Source organism: Protopterus annectens, chromosome 8.part0 (genome assembly GCF_019279795.1).
Source record: "Protopterus annectens isolate FY-2018-M chromosome 8.part0, PAN1.0, whole genome shotgun sequence".
In the NCBI taxonomy this organism is placed as follows: domain Eukaryota; kingdom Metazoa; phylum Chordata; order Ceratodontiformes; family Protopteridae; genus Protopterus; species Protopterus annectens.
This window is the reverse complement of record NC_056741.1, coordinates 1,797,067,025-1,797,088,747: the sequence shown is the minus strand read 5'-3', so window position 1 is coordinate 1,797,088,747 and position 21,723 is coordinate 1,797,067,025. Positions and strand designations below refer to the sequence as shown.

Here is a 21,723-nt window from a genome sequence, read left to right as displayed (position 1 = left end):
AAGCATGTGAAACTGGCAGTTTAAAGCCCTTACAGCTAAAGTAGCAGAGGTGTAAACCTTTTTCCCCCATCTGTCCATTGCTCTAGAATCCCTATCAGAGGGAACAGGGTTTTTTGCAGTGGAAGCCTTGACCCCTTTGGGACCCCGAGATATAGTTTCTGGGTCAGCAGCAGGGTTTTTATAAAGAAATTTATGTGAATCTGGAACCCTGTAGTACCTATCTGGCTTAACTGGTGCAGGGGGTAAAGAATCAGTAGACATACTGGACTCAGAAAATACATCTACAATGTCTAGTACAGGAGGAATAGCAAAGTAGTCTGTGTTGAGGCAATAAAAGAAAGTCTATGAGCCTTTTCTTGGATTCTGAATAATCTTGGCTCTCCCAGTGGAAATGCGCCCTCATGGTGTGCAGGGTCTCCCCAAAAGAATAGTCCTCAGGGGGAGAGGCTGAAGGGATAGATTCTTCAGCATCAGAGTCCTCATAGGGAGGAAGAGAATATCCCTGTTCTGAAGAATCAGATGAAATAGAAACCTGATCAGAGGAATCATAGTCAGTGTCTTGCCTAGGTCTTTTATCAGTAGGGGGATATGAACCCCTGATCAAAGTAATTAGGTCCTCGGCAATTTTAAGCATCTGTTTCTTAGGCATGGATGACTGCCCAGGAGAATGCTGTACTTGTTTCTTTGTCTTTAAATGTGTTTTAGACTTTGTCTTGGTTGCTGAAGTGGTCTTCACAGAAAGCTGTGTAGGTCTGAAAACACCCTGAGAAGCAGATGCCTGCTCAGCGTCTCCGGACCCATCTGAGGGAGTAGTTTCCGTAGGCCCAACACCTTGAGTTTCCAGAGGCCTAGTTGTCTCCACGTGGGAGTTGGAGGCGGCCTGTGGCTCTGAGGTAGCGGGTGTCAGGGGCTGCGAAAGCGCCTCAATGAGAACCGGGAACTGGCCTAGAAGAGGTTTCGTTGTCGGTTTTTGACCTCGAATGCCTGTCCTTTTATTTTTCCTTGTGCTTTTAATGAACTCCGGTCGTCGGCTGTTCCGACGGCATTATATAGTTAAACCTTCGGCCAAAGTAATGGAAAGCAAAATCGTACCAACGCTTAATAGTGCGTTGGTTAAATCTAGCACAAAACCGACAACTAGCAAAGTCGCGGTCAGGGCCTAGGCAAGGAAAACAGTAAGAATGAAAATCCTTATGAGGTATTTGCTTCCCACAAGAAATACAACTGTTAACTTTTACTGACATCGGTCTGGAGCAACAAGAAGTTTCCCCAACGGGGTACTTAGCTTTATTGAAGACTTCGGATCTGAAATTCAATTTCGAAAATCTCAGGAGTCGGCCGACCGGCACTTGCGAACTGCTTTTGCTTCGGGCACCGTGCGGCAAGAAAGACTGGAGAAAATGGCGTCAGCTGCATCTTATACATCCCTGGCACACTGACGTCAGGGAAGAGGCAACAGCAACCGACGGCGGATCAGGACTTTGGAATTCAGGCCGACTGCGGGTAGCCTGCCAGCAGGATAACCCAAGTGTAATGACTGCAACAGTGAAACATGATGAACATCCATAAGTCACATCAGTGTCATATGCAAAACCATAGTAAGAATTAGTATGGAAATGATTAAGAAGTTATGTACCTACCATAACGTTCCATGTTAGTTGTCTTCTTCTCGCCTTCTTTCTTGCTGGATGGGTTCGGAGCCGATCCTCGGCTCCAACTCAGCCTTCTACTAAAGCTTGAGAGCTATTTACCGGATCGAGGCTTTCCCATATCCCACAATGCTAGGCGACAGATACCCAGATCTCGTTTGGTAGAGTTAACACCATGGAGACACCTGTCCCCACTACAAGGTTTACCTACAGTGCTAAAAACAGAGGAGGACGTAACCTAGAAAAGAATCAACCAGTGGAAGAAGGCTTCAAAGGGGATTCTTCTCGGTCTGTCCAGGCTAGGGGGATGGAGGGTGGGAAGCAAGAAAGAAGGCGAGAAGAAGACAACTAACATGGAACGTTATGGTAGGTACATAACTTCTTAATGTTAAGTTGTCTATCTCGCCTTCATTCTTGCTGGATGGGACAGTGTCCCTAGCACCTTAGCCCTGGGTGGTTCACTGGAACAGACTCTTGAGCACAGTGGAACCAAAATCAGCTCGACTCCTGGAGGCCATATCCAACTTGTAATGTGAAATGAAAGTATGAGGAGTGGCCCATGTGGCTGCAGCACAAAGAGATTCCACTGGAAGCCTTGCCTGAAAAGCTACCGACGTAGCTAATGCTCTGGTGGAATGAGCTTTTGGTTTTGTAGGGAGTTCTTTATGTCTCAGTTGGTAAATCAAAGTAATAATAGAGGCCAACCACCTGGATAAGATTACTTTAGAAACTGGCAGGCCCTGCCCTCAGCATAGGACAGGAAGAGTTGGTCCGATTTTCTTGTTTGTTTAGTCCTATCCAAATAAAAACATAATTGCCTGTGAACGTCCAAAATAGTGCAACTTTTGTTCAGCTCTGTTCTAATAGTTAGGAAAAGAAGACAGGAAAGGTCAATAACCTGATTCAGATTTGTCTCTGAAGGTATTTTGGGTAAAAAGGAAGGATTAGTCCCGAGTGAAACTCTATCTTTGTGAAAAACAAGGTAAGGAGGACGAATACAGAGGGCTTGAAGTTCTGACACTCTTCTAGCTGAGGTGATGGCAACTACGAAGAGAGTCTTCCAGGAGAGTAATTTTAAGGAACAGGAAACCGCAGGTTCAAAAGGAGGGAGAATCAATGAAGTTAATATCAGGTTCAAATCCCACGGAGGCGGGGGAATCTTTAACCGGGGGCCTAAGTAAAATCGTCCCTTTAAGAAAAGCTTTACAAAGTTTGTGGGACATGATGCGGGTCTCTGACAGGCCAGCGTGGAAATTAGCTATAGCAGCCAACTGGACTCTAATGGTGGCAGATGAGGAACATGCTCGAAAAAGTTCTGCCAAAAAATCTAGAACGTTATGGACAGGGGCTGTAAAGGGGTCTATATTTCTAGCCTCTGCCCAGAAAGAGAAATGTTTCCACTTACTAGCATAAGTCTTTCTGGTAGTAGATTTGTGCAAAGAAAGGATGATTTCACGCACTGGCTGAGAAATATGAGGAAGCCTGGCTAAGGTTGGAAGTGGAGCAACCAAGCTGTGAGGTTGAGAGACTGAAGAGATTGGTGCAGCCCGCCCGACTGATGGATCAAGAGGTCTGGCACTGGGTCCAGATTCCAGGGCGGCTCCAGCAGGTGACGATGCAGGAATGGGAACCAAATTTGTCGAGGCCAGTAAGGGGCAATGAGGATCATCCTGGATCCCAATGCGGTCGCTTTCTGAATCAGTTTTGGAATTAAGGGCAAGGGAGGGAATGCATACAGAAGACCCCGGGGCCAATCGTGAACTACAGCGTCTCTGGGGGAGTGGCCGGGGAGGGGAAAGAGAGTGAAGAAGTCATCGCACTTGCTGTTGAGCGGGATTGCGAAAAGGTCGCAGCGAGGTTGACCCCATCTGCGGAAAATTTTGTCCGCTACTAACTGATTGAGAGACCACTCGTGAGGCATGAGAATGGGTCTGCTTAACCTGTCCGCTATGACGTTGTACTTCCCGGGGATGTGCGTTGCTATCAGAAACCGTTGAGAGGAGATCGCCCACTGCCAGAGTCTGAGTGCTTCTCGACATAAGGGATAGGACCTGGTTCCTCCCTGTTTGTTGATGTACCACACTACAGACATATTGTCCGTCTGAATTGCAATAGTCCCAAGTAGGTAGAGAGTCCTGAAGAGCTTGTAACGCTAAAAGTACTGCTCTCATCTCCAAGACGTTTATGTGCAGGTGGTACTCTAGAGGTTGCCAAGTGCCCTGGACAGTCCTGCCCAGAAAATGCCCCCCCACCCAATCAGGGAGGCATCCGTTGTCACCGTGGTAACAGGAGGAGTTAGAACAAACGGTCTGCCTTGAAGTACTTGAGAGGAGACCATCCACCAAGAAAGGTGGTCTTTGCATGATTGGGTGATTATTATGTTGTGAGACATCGGAAGCTGTTGAAAAGACCATTGGGTAAAAAGCATCCATTGAAGAATCCGCATGTGAAAATGAGCCAGGGGAAGTAATGTGATTGCTGCTGCCATGAGACCCAAGGTTTTCAGTACAAATCTGGCCTGAATTCTCTTGCAACGTAGTAAGGTTTGAACATGTCGGCGAATGTTTGATACTCTTTCTAAGGGAAGTTTTGCTGACAGCTCTTTTGTATTTAATAGTGCGCCTATAAAAGTTATAGATTGACAAGGCGACAATGCAGACTTTTCGAAGTTTATAGAGATACCTAGCTTGGAGCAAGTTTGGATGGTATAATCCCTGGCGCAGAGTAGCTGATGCCTGATGGAAGCAGTTAGGAGCCAGTCGTCTAGATATGGAAACACCTGGAATCCTCGCCGTCTCATGTGAGCCGTAACCACTGCCATGCATTTGGTGAACACCCTGGGGAGTGTGGTGAGACCAAAGGGCAGGGCTCTGAATTGATAGTGACTGGCTCCCAGCTGGAAGTGGAGAAACCTACTGGAGCGTCTGTACATTTTGATATGGTAGTACGCATCCTGAAGGTCTATGGAGCACATCCAATTGTCCTGACCCAAAAAGGGTAGAATGGACTGAAGCGTGACCATCTGGAACTTCGTTCTTTGAACAGATTCGTTTAACCTGCTGAGATCCAAAATGGGTCTCCAATCCCCTGTTTTTTTTGGTACCAAAAAGAACTTGGAGTAAATCCTGGATCCTTGCTGGTCTGCTGGGACTGGCTGGATGGCTTTTTTTTCTAGCAGTTTTGAAATTTCTAGTACTGCTTGTTCCCTTAGACCGGATGGAACATCTGGAAGGGACCTATTTGTACAGGGGTGTGGGCAAAGTGGATTTTGTAACCCTCGGATATGACAGACCGTACCCATTTGTCTTGTGTGAGGAGCTGCCAGGCTTCTGGGTACAGTGACAATCTTCCCCCAACTGCCTCCGAAGGTGGAAAGTCGGGCAGCCCCTCAGGGGTGCTGAAAGGGTTTGTCAGAGAAAGATTCTCTGGCTTCCCTGATTTTGCGGCGTATATTATTGTTCCCTCCTCTGCCCCTGGAGGGAAACTCACCACGTGTGTCAGGCACGACTCCCTGGGGTTTTCGAAACCACATTTTTCCACTCTTCTGACCTTTAGGGTATGGTCTAGAGGGAGTAGAAAAACGGACTCCCACGGCAGAGAGAGTCTTGCCTTCCTGCTCACACCTGGTAAGGGTATCCTTCACCTGTGGTCCAAACAAAGCCGAACCATCGAAGGGGGTATTGGTGAAGGACGCCTTAAAGGTGTCAGCAAAGTTACATAACCACGTCCAGGCATGTCTTCTCAAAGCCATGCCTGTACCTGCAGCCCTACTCACCCCATCGTCTGCATAAGAAATGAGCCGCATAGAGGAGCTGACTATAGAGTTAAGGGTCGCCAGCTGGGAGTTAGACCCCGCAGCTGATGGATCCTGAAGGACATCACCCAGTTCCTTGAGAAGATCCCTTTGAAAGCGGGTGAAATGGCACAGATAATTCAGCGACCGCATGGAAAAGGTCGCTGAAAAAAAATCCGCTTCCCGTACCTGTTCATTGTCCTAGATTCTTTATTAGGTGGATGGACAGGCACCGAAGGGTCAGCCAACTCCTTCTTAGTGGCTGCTGTCACCACCATGGCATCAACAGGGACACCCTTTGTCAGAAACGGTCAGATGGGGCTGTAATGAATTTAGTGGTCCTGCGGGGAGTTGGTTCCACTGTGTCTGGGGCTGTCCACGCCTTCCGAGCCACCAATTCCATGAGCGGGTCGAAAGGCGGAGACACCCAGGAGGTGGAAGGGCGAGAAACAAACGCGTCCAGGTACACCGACTCGTCCTCGGAAAGGTTAAGGGCAGTCCAGTTCCCCCTCTGCCTAAGGATCTCAAGGATGTCTGAAAAGGAGACATCCTCAGAGGGGGACTTTGGGGACCCTTCCGAATCCTCCAAGTCGGTGTCAGATGTGACTGACTCAGGGGAGTCAACATGTTTCCTCTTGCATTTTCTCTTCCAAGGGGGCTCCTCTGAATGACCAGGGGAGGCCTCGGAAGAGGAAGATACACCCAATGGGGTGACCTAGAGCGTCTGTTCTCCACACTTTGGGTCAGGAGGGTGGACAGAGACCGATTCGCACCATGGGGGGAGGAGCCGAAGGGGCCAATCGAGGAGCAGACACAGGAGTCAGCATGCTCCTCATGACCTCGAAGGCGCCCCTATCAGGCAGAGAAGAGGGTCCCCACTCTGAAGAGATGTGAACCCCTCCCGGCACTCCGAGGCCAATGTCGGGGCCGAGCTCACCTGCGCCGAGGCCCCGAGAGGGAGAACAAGGTCGGACAAGGGTCCGATGCCTCTCGCCCTCTCGGAGCAGACGAGGGAGTCTTGGCGCCCAGATCCCTCCAAGGACAGAACCAATGAAGAGACTGGAGCCAACGAGGGAGACGAAAGGTGTGGTATCGGCTCCGACGTTCCGACGATTCGAGCCCCAACGAGCTCCGGCTCCAAACACAGTGGAAGAGTCGGAGGAGGAACTATTGAAGACACAGGGATAGCCACAGTCTGTTGAGAAGGGTGGTCAACATTTTGGCCAGTGCTTGCAACTTTAGGAGCCTACTGACCACCCTCTCCAAGTCATGATCGGACAGCCTGGAGGACCGACAGGAGTGAGACCTATGGCTCCACTCAGATTGAAGCAATGGAGACCTTGGAACCGAACGAACGGACTCTAAAGAGAGGGACCTCGAATGTTTACGGCTCAGAGAAGGCTCCGACACGAAGGTTGGAGCCGACTGAGGTCTCGAAGTGTTGGTTCCAGCCGGAACAGACGAGGAGGCAGGAGCTCCGCTCGGCGACGGCTCCAAACAGGGAGCCGACGCTTTGGTGGGCTTTAAGGATTTTCCCGACCGAGGCTTAGCCGGGGATCCTTCTGGCTTAAGTAAGCCCCTCAAAATGAGCTTATTCCTATGCTCCTGTAGGACTCTCGGACTGAAGGCGTGGCAGACCGAACAAGAGTCCTGCAGGTGTAGGGGGCTCAAGCAACTAACACAAGAAGTGTGACCGTCTGTCAGAGACATCTTCTGACAGCACGAGTCACACTTCTTGAAACCTGAGACTTCGGTATCTTAGACATATTAAAAAAGGGATACCAAAGGGAAACGGAACTAGTGCTTAAAACAAGGCACACACACGCACTAGGTAAAACTAACAGTAATAATAATAACTATAACCACACAACTATTACTAACATATATATATATATATATATATATATATACATATACATATATATATATATATAATACAAGAACAAACTATAAGACTAAGTAAAAATAGTTAATAAGGCCTAACACTACCCTAAAGGGCGGGGGGTGGGGGGGGGGAAGAAACTCTGAAACAACAAAAAAAAAACGAGTTTCTAAGTGGGATCTCAAGGGGTACACAATATAATTAAACTAAGAGGGAAGATTATCAAAAAATAAGAGAATATTGGCAGTAAAAATACAAGAAAAGATTTATACGACCTGGAGCCAGTAAAATCGCAACCTCGTAGATGAAGCAGCAAACGAGATCTGGGTATTTGTCGCCTAGCATTGTGGGATATGGGGAAGCCTTGAGCCGGTAAATAGCTCTCGAGCTTTAGTAGAAGGCCGAGTCGGAGCCGAGGATCGGCTCCGAACCCCATCCAGCAAGAATGAAGGCGAGATAGACAACTTAACATCAATAATTACACAAGAAACCTCCAGACACTAGACCCAAGTTTGGTTTCATCATGGGCAGGTCAAGCCTAGTCAACCTGGTGGACTTCTGAGAAAGTCACCAAAGCAATGGATGACGGCAAAACTGTTCACACTGCCTACCCTCATTTGGCCAAAGTATATAATACCCCACTCTGGCACTGCTGACAAACTCAAGTAGTTAGGTATAAACCCTTGTCACCCGCTGAATACCGAGCTGGCTCACAGACAGGAAGTTAGAATGGGAAGTCCACCTCTACAGAGAGGCCTGTCACAAGTGGAGTCCTGCAGGGATCAGGTCTGGTAGAGCTCCTTTTTGGCATCTTCTCTAAAGTCAAGATCAATGTAAAGGGCCTGTGGTTGTCCACATTAACAGATGACAAGTAATTACTAGCAGCCACAAAATCCCCCACTTGACACTAAAGTTCTTCATGAAGGGCTGATACAGACAACTTGGGTCAGAGCCATGGACTAAAACTAAATGTTATGAAATGCATAATAATACCTTTCGGGAAGTCAGCCACCCCTGCTAACTACCATATTGACAGCACACCCTTAAGAGCTAATCCAGTAGTCAGGAACTGGGGGCACACGTATACAGTAATCTAGCCTTTGACCATCATGTGTCGGCTACAGTTGTGGGGAAATTGTTGTGAAACTAATAAAGGTATGGCATGCAAGTTCAAGGAGGTCACTGTTCTACTATATTCAGCATTCATCAGACCTACCATTGAGAACAATGCGTCATTGGTATGTACCTAACCAGGCACATCCAGCAACTGGAACGTCCACAGAGGTCCCTCACTAAAGGAATACCGGGTGTAAGTAACATATCCTATGCAAAGCCCCCTCAAGGTCCTATCCCTGTACACAGTCTCCTATAGGCTGTTGAGGGGAAATTTATGTCTGCCATAAAGAAAATTGTTGGACATCATCCAGATGGACCTCCTACATATTCGCAAAACAAATAGTACCAAACTTACTTATTCTAATGACTTAAACCGTGCCTGTGATATAAACAGCACCTGATAGAGAGAGAGAGGTATGTCCCCTAAGGACTACCCCGTCTCTGGAACTGACTTCCCATACATGCGGGGAAGATTTCTTCCCTAACCCAATTCAAATGCAATGGACTTTTGTTTGGGGAGTCATCCCTGGTTTGACACCTATGTCTTTAACAGGCACAGGTAGCCGGTAAATGGTTCATCTCCTAGGCCCATGTTTGTAAATGTTTAAATTCCCAAGCCCTTGCTTACACTTATCAAGGGTTCCAGAACATTTTAGATTTGGGTTGCATGACTAGACTTAAAAAGGCCCCATTAGTCTATGAACTTATGCAGACTGATGCATTAGGGATTGTGTAAATACTACAATACAGACACAGCAGAGAAGCACTGTTAAATGAACTACAAAAGCATTGTTGAAAATGGTGATGTTGTGTTCACACGGGATCATTCGATACCAACAGTTAAAGCAGAAGCAAGAAAACCAGATGCAGTCAAAAGACAAAAATGACATTTTTCCATAAATTATTCCACTGATATAGCTGACAAATGTATAAAAACATACTACACAATTTCCTGTAAAAATTTTGAACTGACATATGATATGAAATACTTTGGAAAACTCCTACTCAAACATTTAAATAAAATATGTAGAAAAAGCAAGCCAAATCAACATTTAACAGTGATTTAACAGAGATCATGACTTTACACTCCTAGCATCTAAGTAGCTAACACTGCTGTCACATGAAAGAAAATCTCAAGAGAGCATCTACTGGCCAACTGCCAGTCATATCAGCAATACGCATTAGCACAAGATCATCATAAAGGGACAAAAGGCGGTGAAAGACTGCTAGACTTGAAAATGTATATATTAGCTTCTGTCATAAAAACAACATTATGGCTGAATCCTATTTATTTTGCCAGATTGAAAGAAATACAGAAAAGTACTCGGCTAAGAACAAAGGGGACAATTTCAATACATCATAGCTAAATATTAACTAATAATTTTCAATGATTATTAAAGGATTACTTTACTGAAAGTAAAATCAGGCAAATAAACTCTTATATCAACAGTTTATTAAATTTAATTAAAAAAATTGTTTACAAAAATCCTGAATATAAAGCATGTTTTTTCATAATATTCAAAATCTATAATAATGCTGAAAGGAAGTTTAAAAGATGGATTTAAGTGCTTTCGTCTCTCCAAAGGTGGTTTTGGTTACTAGTTTGTTTCAATAACACCTCACCTTTATGTAATTTTATATTTTTCATAATATTCTCTATTGCATAGGCAAAGGAGCGTTGGTATATATATATATATATATATATATATATATATATATATATATATATATATACACATACATACATACATACACACACAAGTTTATCAAAAAATTGGGATTATTTTAATTATTTTTAATTATTTTAGTTAATAAACACAGTCCAAGTGAAGAAGATAAATTATCAAAACAAACTGCTCTTTCTTTACACTGATATTGATTTACATGGAAGTTTTTGAACAGAAAATTCAAAAAATTAATGTAAAAATGAGAGAGGAGATGTTGGAGATGTAAATCTCAATTAAAGGCAGACAGGGAACATATGTTTTATAACTGTAAAATAAAAAAAACTTTTGAAAAAGTATACATTTTCTGCTGAAACTCGCTTTTAATGACAAATTTACTTTAAAACTTCTGTTTTATTTAATACTCCATTTCCTGCAAATGTTGCTCGAATTAAACATTAATTACTTTGGAGAATTCTAGCCATTGCAAGAAAGGTCATCAATATGAAATGAATCAGTGACACTACTCCTACATTGAAGGACTTCAAGAATATTGCAGACAATGTTTAGTTTGTCAATATGAGTTGGTTACTATCAAAATGAGAACTAATAAAAGAACTTCACATTATAATACTTGATTAAAATTTAAGGAGTTACTAAATAAACTTAATTTTAATTAATGTTAAAAATGACAAAGGAAATTTATATTGATTTATAGACACCATTCTAAATATAGTTTTTGTTGATTGGCTACTTTATGTCATTTGCATTTATTATTAGTATTGCTAATAAAAAACAATAAAACAATATATTTTTTCTACAGAGAACAAATACCTAGTAGAATACCCATGCTGGAAACCCTCCTTTTTGGCATATAATTATTTGACCTACATACCATAAATGCAGGTCTATGGCTGAACAAATTTTCCAGCGAGTGTAAGCTGGATGTTAGATGACTGTGGACAATCAGAAATTCTTCTAGGGCCTGTCATGTTTTTCCCTTCTGGAAGCATAAGGCACATCTTATGGATGGGTACTGGCAAGGCATAAATGATCTCTTGACTTGCTTGTTTTTAACTCCTATGACTGTACTTCCAAGATGCATTTTCCAGAGGTTTATCTACTGTGTAAGAAAGGTAATACAATTAGCTTAATTCTACTAGGGTGATTAGATATGTGATGTGAGGCTCCCTTGCGCATTCTATGTTCTTCACACTCTTCAGTACTGAGCATGCAATCATACAGGGATGGGTATCTGAGGCAGGCCAATTCCTCTGCTAACCACCACTATTGTACAGTACTGTGTATAAGGTAACAAGGAAAAAAATGTGAACATAGCAAGGGTTGCCCATCTATAGCAAGTATTTGGGCAAAAGTAAGACAATGCTGCAAATTAAGAAAGAAATATAACAGTAATACTAATGCTCTGGTGGAAAGAAAAAGCAATAACAACTATCATTAGGCACCTTATTAAGTTAATAAAACAACAAGCTTTGCCCTTACAGTAACCACACTTTGAATATCTACTGTTAAGTATCCCTCCGTTTAACTGTTCTAGCTTCTGGGAGTGTCACTGTGACAGTAATCAATCATTTAGGTAGATGCTCAGACAAAGATTAGGTTACCCTGTTGGAGGAAAAGGGTAACCAAAATACCTGCAAGCGACTACTAGCAATATACACCGTGGTATACAGAACTGTTGTAGAAAGATAATCAATAATACCCTGTGAAAATTAAGGTACAAATGTAACAAACAACAGTGCTCATATATATTACTTGAATGCCTAATTAAAAATGTTTGTAATATGTTGGAGCTTTTCTCCCCTGGCCAATGCTGAAAAGTTTTTTTTTATTTAAATTTTTTGACTAAACCCAGTTGGACAAACCTGGTAAACAAAAGCAAAATAAAAATAAATAGTGCTTGCAACAGATAATTAAGAAATTAAAGCCCAGTCAATGGGACCACCATACTACAAAGATTTAGACATCATGATGTCCTGAAATGAACTGAAAATAGAGCAGACATCAATGAATGACTATTAAAAGAAAGCTAAATTTCCTTTTATACTGCTCAGAGGACCAACGATACACATTCTCTCTAATGCCCATACAATTGGATCTATCACTTTGTAGTCCTTGGAAAGCAGCCTTCTAAAGTAAGGAAACTTACACTAAACTATGAAAACTACTACTTAAAGGTATACTGCCAACATAAGGTAGTCTTTACTATACATAATTCACAAAGGATGGTAAATGAAGAATAATTACTCAAAAGCTGATTTTGAAGCAAAACTAAACTTAAAAGTTGTGCATTCATGCTGATGTTAACTAAGCTAAATTTGACAAGTCTAGCTGGCACTTTGGAGAGACAGACAGACAGACACACACATTATTGAACTGCAACTGCAGCACTGTAACAGTTCAACCTGTTAAACTTAACAGTGATGCTGCAGAAAGTGAAGTAGGTTATCAGGCATGAAAGTTGATCAGGTAAGTCCTGGATTATTTTTAAATTACATTTGTCCCATTTTTAACTCTGCATACTTGTTGTATTTCATACAGTTCTGCATGCAATAACAGACATCTACTCATTTCAGTAAAAACACCTTTTTAGATCTTTCATCAATCTGGACCCCTTACTTGGCAGATTAGCAAAAAGGTCAATTATGTTAAAGTTATATTAAATATACAATAGTGACTATCACTCACCTTGTAAAGAATTTGCATAGGTTTGCTGAGTTCTACATTCCTCAGGAAAGGAGCCAAATATTTGAAGAGATCTATCAACAATTGGGCATACATGGGCCAGCCCTTGGGAGTAAAGCAAAAAAACAAAAATTATTAAAACTCACCATTAACAGGTACTCATCAAAAGCACTATTTACAGCAGTCAAATTGCAATGAAATCTTGTTTTCTCTTATCTAGTTCTTAGATTCTTAGTGCTCAGAAGTACATTTTCCCGTTACCTGCACAACACATCCTTGCATTACAGCTAAGGTATACCTGCACACCTCCAAGATCCCAGTTTCGCAATTTCAACTTGAATAGAGAGACTGTTAACTAAATTTATCAACAAGCAAATACAGTGTCCCATGAAACTGCAGTGGAAGGAGGAAACACCCTGCAGATGGGTCCTTGTCCACGTTAAGTGACACTGCAGAGTACTTCCAGATGTTACTTATGTCAGAGGAGGATCAGAAAACAATCCAAATGGGCAGACATAGGAGGAAGATGAAATTCAGGGTGGAATTTCCTGAAGGCAAGACTTTACAAAAAAATAATCAACTCCTGCAGTGGAAGCCAAAGTTAAATTGCCTACTGAGGAAATGCAGACAGAACTAAGTGGTTAAGATAGGAAAATGGATGTACACCATTCTTGAAACATGCACTAGAGATGAACATGTTCCTGGAAGAATGTGACCACTGTGCTGGCAAACTGTACACAAACGGATTACAAAAAGGTACTGTAAATGGTATGCCACCTGAGAATGATCTGTAAGGAAAGTGCAAAACCCTCCAGACCTAAGCAGACGAAATAGAACAGGACATAACAGTACGTATGCAAACAGGAGAATCATTAACATGCATGTTGTATGTGTTATGAACTCCCATTTCCAAATGGAAAGAAAAAGGATCTAGACAGAACAGTTGGCAGCAGCTTAGTAATAAAGGCTCAAAGGGTATACCTGCTTAGTCTGGAAAGATAGCAAAACAGCTGGAAACTCCCACAGCCAACTGGCTGGTATGACAAGATTAAGTTCTTTCAAGACAGTGCAGTAGCATAGCTATGGTGAAGCAAAGGAGGCTGTTGCACACTGGGCAGAGACAGTATGGGAAGATAAGCACCCTTCAAAAGAGTTACAAATCTGGAGTGACTGCAGTACTACAGAATCATTTAAGCAGCTGGGGCTGATACTGCTGCTGCCCAATGGATGGTTAAGCATCAGTAAAGTACAGTTGTGCACCTACCATAAATGTATATGTTCGAGTGTATTCACTGAATTCCAAAGTCCTGGTCCAGCGTCGGTTGCCGTCGCCTCTTCCCTGACGTCAGTGCGCCAGGGGTATACAAGATACAGCCGACGCCATTTTCTTCAGCTTTTCTTGCCCCAGATGTCAGGTGCCCCCAAAAGGGTAGGCTAAAAACATAGCTTATAAAAAAGCATGCACTAACAAACATTACCGTCATCTACAAGCAAATACACCACATAGGTTGTATAGAATAGAGAAGTACAGATAAGTCCCAGCAAAGAAAGGGGGATGGTGGGTGGGTAACCTGGACTGCAACAGTGAATACACTCGAACATCTACATTTATGATAGGTACACAAATGTACTATGTTCATCATGTTTCACTGTTGCAGTCATTACACTTGGGTTGAATCCCAAAGCTGAGGTTGGGCGGCTGGGTCTAAACAGAATTAGGAGTGGCTATGAGGCCCTGCAGAACTGCAGTGGCAAAGCCTGCTCTGGATTTAGAGTAAAGAGGTAAGTGGTAGTGCTTTGTAAAAGTGTGCATGAAGTCCAAGTTGCAGCCTCCAAAATATCCTTGGTTGGTACTCCTCCGAGGAAGGCTGCTGCCCTGGTCAAATGTGGCCTAATGCCCTTAGGCACTGATTTGCCATGTTGTGAACAGCAGAAACGAATGCAGTGTCCTATCCATTTTGAAATAGTCTGCTTTGAGATGGCCTTTCCTTGTGATCCTGCAGCATATGCCACTAAAAGTTGCTCAGTCTTTCTGAAAGCTTTAGTTTTGTCCAAATAGAAGCATAGCTGTCTGTGTATATCCAAAGAATGCAGAAGTCTCTCCCCTTTATTCTGTGGATTTGGATAAAAAGTAGGCAAATGAATGGTTTGATTAAGAGCCAAACTGGAGACTACCTTAGGCATAAATGTTGGGTTCGTCCTTAGAGAAACCCTGTCCGGATGGAAAATGATAAAAGGTCCCACAGCCATTAATGCCTGTAACTCTGAGACTCTTTCTTGCTGAAGTTATTGCTAGGAGCAGAGCTGTTTTCCATGATAAGAATTTTATCTCAGCTGTACTGCCTGGCTCAAAAGGCAGTGTGAGCTTTTCCAAAACAAAACTGAGGTCCCATGTAGGTATCGGTGCTCTCCTTGGAGGTCTTATGTTTTTGGCCCCTCTGAGGTACTGCCTTAGTAGTGGATGTGAAAAAGTAGGTGGTTCCATATTATAATGAGCTGAAATGGCAGAGGCATGGATCTTAATTGATGAGAAGGATAGGTCTTTGTTCAGCATCTCAGTTAGGTATTGTAAAATCTGAGGTATATTTGGAACAAGCGGGTCAATTCCTTGTGCCTGGTTCCAAGCACAGAATCTCTTCCATTTTTCCTGCATAAGATTTTCTGGTGCTGGGCCTCCTGGCCTCCAAAATAACATCCATAACTGCTTTAGAGAGAGGTGTGTTCTGAGTGGTTATATTATTCGCCATGCAGCCAGATTTAAGGTTCTGTGTTGGCTGTGCTGGATCCGATTGTTTTGTTGGGACAGTAGATGAGGAATCTGAGATAAAGTCCAGGCTGGGCCTTGAGACAAGCTCTTTAGGATTGGGTACCAGTGCTGGCGTGGCCAGTCTGGGGCAATCAATATAATTTTTGGCTTCTCTTGTCTGACCTTTAGGAGTACCTTGGGGAGGAGAGGCAGTGGCAGAAAGGCATATACTGTAAGGGTTTTCCCACTGAATGACAGAGCATCCACCTTCTATGCTTGTTTGAGATAAGTCCTTGAGCAGAATATCTCTATAGTTGGCAGTTGTGAGGGGAGGCAAATAGATTTATGTCTGGGCATCCCCATTTCCTTGTGATCATGCTGAAGACTTGTGGATCTAGTTTCCACTCGTGAGGGTCCATGAGGTTTCTGCTTAGTTCGTCTGCCAGAGTATTTGTCTTTCCTGGCAGGAATTGTGCTTGCAGATGCACTTGATAAGTCAATGCTGTGTTCCACAAAGTCATGTCTTGTCTGCAGAGGGGGTAAGAATGTGTACCCCCTTGCTTGTTTATGTACCACATGACTGTCGTATTGTCCGTCTTTATCAACAGTTGCCCTGGATGGAGTAGGTCCTTGAAGACTGTCAGGGCATTCTGTACAGCTAGCATCTCTTTTTGTCTGATATGAAGATGCATTTGGCTTGCGGGCCACGTGCCCTGAATACATTTACCTGCCATGTGGGCCCCCCAGGCAAAATCCGATGCATCTGTTAGTGTCTGCCTGGCTGTGGGTAAAGTGAATGGCTGTCCCTTGTTGTGGTGACAGGCCATTGCCCACCATCGAAACTCCTGTTGCAGGCAGGGAATGAGGGTAATTAATGTTTCCAGGCTGTGGCAATGCTGAGTCCAAACACTTTTTAGATACCATTGTAGCTTCCTCATATGCAGTCTTGCATATGGAATTAGCAGAATGCAGGATGCCATGAAGTCCAAAGCCTGCAGAATTTTTCTTGCAGGTAACTGGGTTTTTGATGCCATCTTTTCGAAGTAAGAAGTCAGTTGCCTTTGTTTGTCTGGCGTGAGATAGGCCACCTGGGCAGTTGTATTTAAGCTTGCACCCAGGAATATTACCTCTTGAGAGGGTACTAGTTTTGATTTATTTTCGTTTACTGTGTATCCTAGGCAACTTAGTAATCTTTTTACAAACGTCAGATGCTTCAGTAGAATGTCTTTGCTCTCTGCTTCAACAAGGCAGTCGTCCAAGTAGGGATATATTTGAATTCCTCTGTCTGCAAAATGCAATTACTGGTGCCAGGCATTTTGTGAAGACCCTGGGCGCAGTAGATAGGCCAAAGGGCAGTGCAGAGAATTGGTAGTGCATTGAGCTATGAATCAGAGGTATCTTCTGCAAGACTGTCTGATTGGGACAAGTAGGTATGCCTCTGAGGTCCAAAGTTAAGAGCCAAGCCTTCTTGCCCAGCATGGGCAGAAGTTGCTGCAGTGTCAACATTTTGAATTTTGGAATGTCCAGAAAAGTAGAGTAGACAGGTCCAGTATTGGTCTCCAGGCTTTGTCCTTTCTGGGTACCAAGAAGAGTCTCGAGTAAAATCCTTGTCCCTGCTCTTGCTGTGGTACTCGCTGAATAGCCCTCATGTCCATGAGAGACTAAATTTGCTTTTGTGCCTCTGCCCACTGATTGTGTGGCAGGTCTGGCATACCTTTTGTCTTTGGAAGGGTGTGAAAGTGGAACCTGTAGCCCTGAGAAACAATATTCAAGACCTATTTGTCCTGGGTGATCATGTGCCAATTTTGTGAAAAAAGTGCTAGCTTTCCCCCTAAGGGTGCTGCCAAAAGATAAGTGCTTGGCATTGGCAGTGGAAAGTCATTGGAACTGTTTCCTATATGGCTGTGATTTGTCTTCTCCGCTTTTGAAGGTAGAAGCACCCCATTGTTTAGGCCTGTATGAGCCTTGGGGTTGAGATCTGCCTCTAGGGCATCTGTATCTGCCTCTTTGTGGCCTAACACTGGGAAGGACCAATTCTTAGAAGGCCAGTTCCTGCTAAATCTGGGTGGCTGAACCTGTAAAAAAAACCCTTTACTGTCTTCACAGATTTCACTTTATCCCCCATTTTCTTTAACACCTCTTCTGCCTTAACAGCAAAGTATCATGCTGTAATGGAGCATCCAATAATTTTGCTTTAACATGATCAGGAAGATTCTGTTCCTTTAACCAAGCATGCCTCAGAATGACAGAGCCTGTAACAGCAGCCCTGCAAGAGACCTCCAGTGAATCAAAACCACATTGCAAAGTATGCTTTCCCACTTGTTCAGCTGCATGCAATAAATCCTGCATTTCCTTGTTTTCAGAACATTCAGAATTTGTCAGCATTTTCGGTTTTAGCAGTGACATTAAGTATTGCTGATATTTAAGCATGTGAAACTGACAATTTAAAGCCCTTACAGCCAAGGTAGCAGAGGTGTAGACTTTTTCCCCCATCTGTCCAGAGCTCTAGAATCCCTATCAGAGGGGACAGGGTTTATTGCAGTGGAAGCCTTAACCCCTTTGGGACCCTGAGATATAATTTCTGGGTCAGCAGCAGGATTTTTATATAAAAATTTATGTGAATCTGGAACCCTGTAGTACCTGTCTGGCTTAAGGGGTGCAGGGGGTAAAGAGTCGGAGACAGACCGGACTCTGAAAATACATCATCTATAATGTCAAATATAGGTGGAATAGCAAGAGGTCTGTGCTGAGGCAGTAAAAGAAAATCTCTGTGAGCCTTTTCATAGATTCTGAGTAATCTTGGCTCTCCCAGTGGAAATGCACCCTCATGGTGTGCAGGGTTTCCCCAAAAGAATAGTCCTCAGGAGGAGAGGCTGAAGGGATAGATTCTTCAGCATTCGAGTCCTCATAGGGAGGAAGAGAGTATCCCTGTTCTGAAAAGGAGTCAGAAGAAATGGAAACCTTATCAGAGGAATCATATTCAGTGTCTTGCCTAGGCCTCTTATCAGGAGGGGGATGGGAACCCCTGATCAAAGTAATTAGGTCTTCGGCCATTTTGAGCATTTGTTTCTTAGGCATGGAAGTCTGTCCAGGAGAATGCTGTACTTGTTTCTTTGTCTTTAAAGCTGTTTTAGTCTTTGCCTTGGAAGCCGAGGTTGGCTTGATATACAACTGTGTAGGTCTGAAAACACCCTCAGAAGCCAATGCCTGCTCAGCGGCTCCGGACCCATCTAAGGGAATAGTTTCCGAAGGCTCAATACCTTGAGTATCCAGAGGCCTAGTTGTCTCCACGTGGGAGTCGGAGGCGGCCTGTGGCTCTGAGGTAGCGGGTGTCAGAGGCTGTGAAAGCGCCTCACTGAGAACGAGCGAACTGGCGACTGGCCTAGTGAAGGCTTCGTCATCGGTTTTGGACCTCGGATGCCTGTCCTTTTCACTCTTGTACCACTTAGAAATCTATGTAGAAAATCTTTGATGTATTGTTACATATTTTTTTACTTTATTTATATTCAACACTGTAATTTTAACTGTACTGGAGCTTTTCTCCCCGGGCCTCTACTGTAAACGGATATATATCCAGCTAGACTAGCCCGGTCAACAAATGTAAAATAAAAAAAAATAAAAAATAAAATAAAATCTCAGGAGTCGGCCGACCAGCACTTGCGAACTGCTTTTGCTTCGGGCAATGCACGGCAAGAAAGACTGAAGAAAATGGCGTCTGCTGCATCTTGTATACCCCTGGCGCACTGACGTCAGGGAAGAGGCGACAGCAACCGACGCCGGACCAGGACTTTGGAATTCAGGCCGACTGCGGGTAGCCTGCCAGCAGGATAACCCAAGTGTAATGACTGCAACAATGAAACACGATGAACATCTTGTAGCAAAGAGCTAGCAGAAAGTCCCTTTGTTACAGTTTTACAGCCGTAAGGGCTTTTTTTTTTTTTAATTCACCAACTGGACCCCCCCCCCTTTTTTGGTGGTGGGGGGGGGGCTGTCTTCAACTTTGGGTTAAAGGGTGAAATCTTTACATGCAGGTAAATGTCTTAAAAAACAAAGCCAAACTCTTCTTGATAAGCAAGACAATCTGCACACAGAATTTTTTTTTTTTTTTTTTTTACCACAAACTCATTTAAGTCACAGCAATGAAGAATAGGACTGAGGTCCTGAGACTTTTCTGGATCAGGAGAGAAGTCCTGTCAGATGGCTTAAGACCAACTGCCCTGCCTGCATCATCTGATGAGGTGGAGTGCAACCTGATGGAAGACAGCCACTGGACATATCTATGACCCATCTGATGTCAGTGATACATCACCCGTATCTTTGGAGAGACAGCCTTCCCCCAAGTGCCTCCAGAATGGAGACAGGGAAGACTTCTTGGGTGTTACTGACTGGGTGGCTCCGACTGTTGTTTCTTCTTGCCTCTGCAGCCATTACTGCTGAAAGAATCCTGTCCTTGGCCTTTTACTTCACCCCGTTGCGGGGGGGTCCCTGTAAAGTACAGTTGTGTACCTACCATAAATGTAGATGTTCGAGTGTATTCACTGTTACAGTCATTACACTTGGGTTATCCTGCTGGCAGGCTACCCGCAGTCGGCCTGAATTCCTAAGTCCTGGTCCGGTGTCGGTTGCTGTCGCCTATTCCCTGACGTCAGTGCGCCAGGGGTATATAAGATGCAGCCAACGCCATTTTCTTCAGTTTTTCTTGCCCCAGATGTCAGGTGCCCCCAAGAGGGTAGGCAATGCATATTGCTTATAAAAACATACAGTAAAATAAAAATAATACCTTAATCTACAAGCAAATACACCACATAGGTTGTATAGGTAAGAGAAGTATAGATAAGTAAAATAAAAATAATACCTTCATCTACAAGCAAATACACCACATAGGTTGTATAGGTAAGAGAAGTATAGATAAGTCCCAGCAAAGAAAGGGGGATGGAGGGTGGGTAACCTGGACTGCAACAATGAATACCACTCTAACATCTACATTTATGGTAGGTACACAACTGTACTATGTTCATCATGTTTCACTGTTGCAGTCATTACACTTGGGTTGAATCCCAAAGCTGAGGTAGGGAGGCTGGGTCTAAATAGGATTAGGAGTGGCTATGAGGCCCTGCAGAACTGCAGTGGCAAAGCCTGCTCTGGATTTAGAGTGAAGAGGCAAGTGATAATGCTTGGTAAAAGTGTGCACTGAACTCCAAGTTGCAGCCTCCAAAACTTCCTTGGTTGGTACTCCTCTGAGAAAGGCTGCTGAAGTGGATGCTGCCCTGGTAGAGTGTGGCCTAATATTCTTAGGCACTGACTTGCCATGCTGTGCATAGCAGAAACGAATACAGTGTCCTATCCATTTTGAAGTAGTCTGCTTTGAGATAGCGTTTCCTTGTGATTCTGCAGCATATGCTACAAACAGTTGTTCAGTTTTTCTGAAAGCTTTTGTTTTGTCCAAGTAGAAGCGTAGCTGCCTGTGTATGTCCAAAGAGTGTAGAAGTATCTCCCCTTTATTCTGGGGATTTGGATAAAATGTTGGCAAATAAATGGTTTGGTTAAGAGCCACAACGGATACTACCTTTGGCAGAAATGTTGGGTTTGTTCTTAGAGAAACCCATGTCCGGATGAAAAATGATAAAAGGTTCCACTGCCATTAATGCCTGTAACTCTAAGACTTCTTGCTGAAGTTATTGCTAGGAGCAGAGCAGTTTTCCATGACAGAAATTTTATATCAGCTGTATTGGCTGGCTCAAAAGGAGGCAGTGTGAGTTTTTCCAAGACAAAGTTGAGGTCCCATGTAGGTATCGGTGCTCTCCGGGGCGGTCTTATGTTTTTTGCCCCTCTGAGGTACGGCCTTAGCAGTGGGTGAGAGAAAATAGGAGGCTCCGTATTGTAATGAGCTGAAATGGCAGAGGCATGGATCTTAATTGATGAGAAGGATAGGCCTTTGTCCAGCATCTCAGTTAGGTATTGTAAAATCTGAGGGATATTTGGAACAAGTGGTTCAAGTCCTTGTGCCTAGTTCCAAGTACAGAATCTCTTCTATTTTTCTGCATAAGATTTCCTGGTGCTAGGCCTTCTGGCTTCCAAAATGACATCCAGAACAGAGAGAGGTGTGTTCCGAGTGGCTATATTATTTGCCATGCAGCCAGATTTAAGGTTCTGGGTTGGCTGTGCAG

General features: G+C 43.7%; 1 protein-coding gene across 1 annotated transcript in view; it reads right to left on the bottom strand.

The window, feature by feature from the left end:
- Positions 1–21,723, bottom strand: part of CNOT1 (CCR4-NOT transcription complex subunit 1) — a 4,219,019-nt gene that overhangs the window by 328,120 nt on the left and 3,869,176 nt on the right. The window contains exons 43-44 of the mRNA XM_044079520.1: positions 12,814–12,915; positions 11,760–11,828 (exon numbers count right to left, since the gene is read on the bottom strand). Of these exons, the coding sequence (XP_043935455.1) occupies positions 11,760–11,828; positions 12,814–12,915 (171 nt within the window). The remainder of the gene's footprint in view (positions 1–11,759; positions 11,829–12,813; positions 12,916–21,723) is intronic.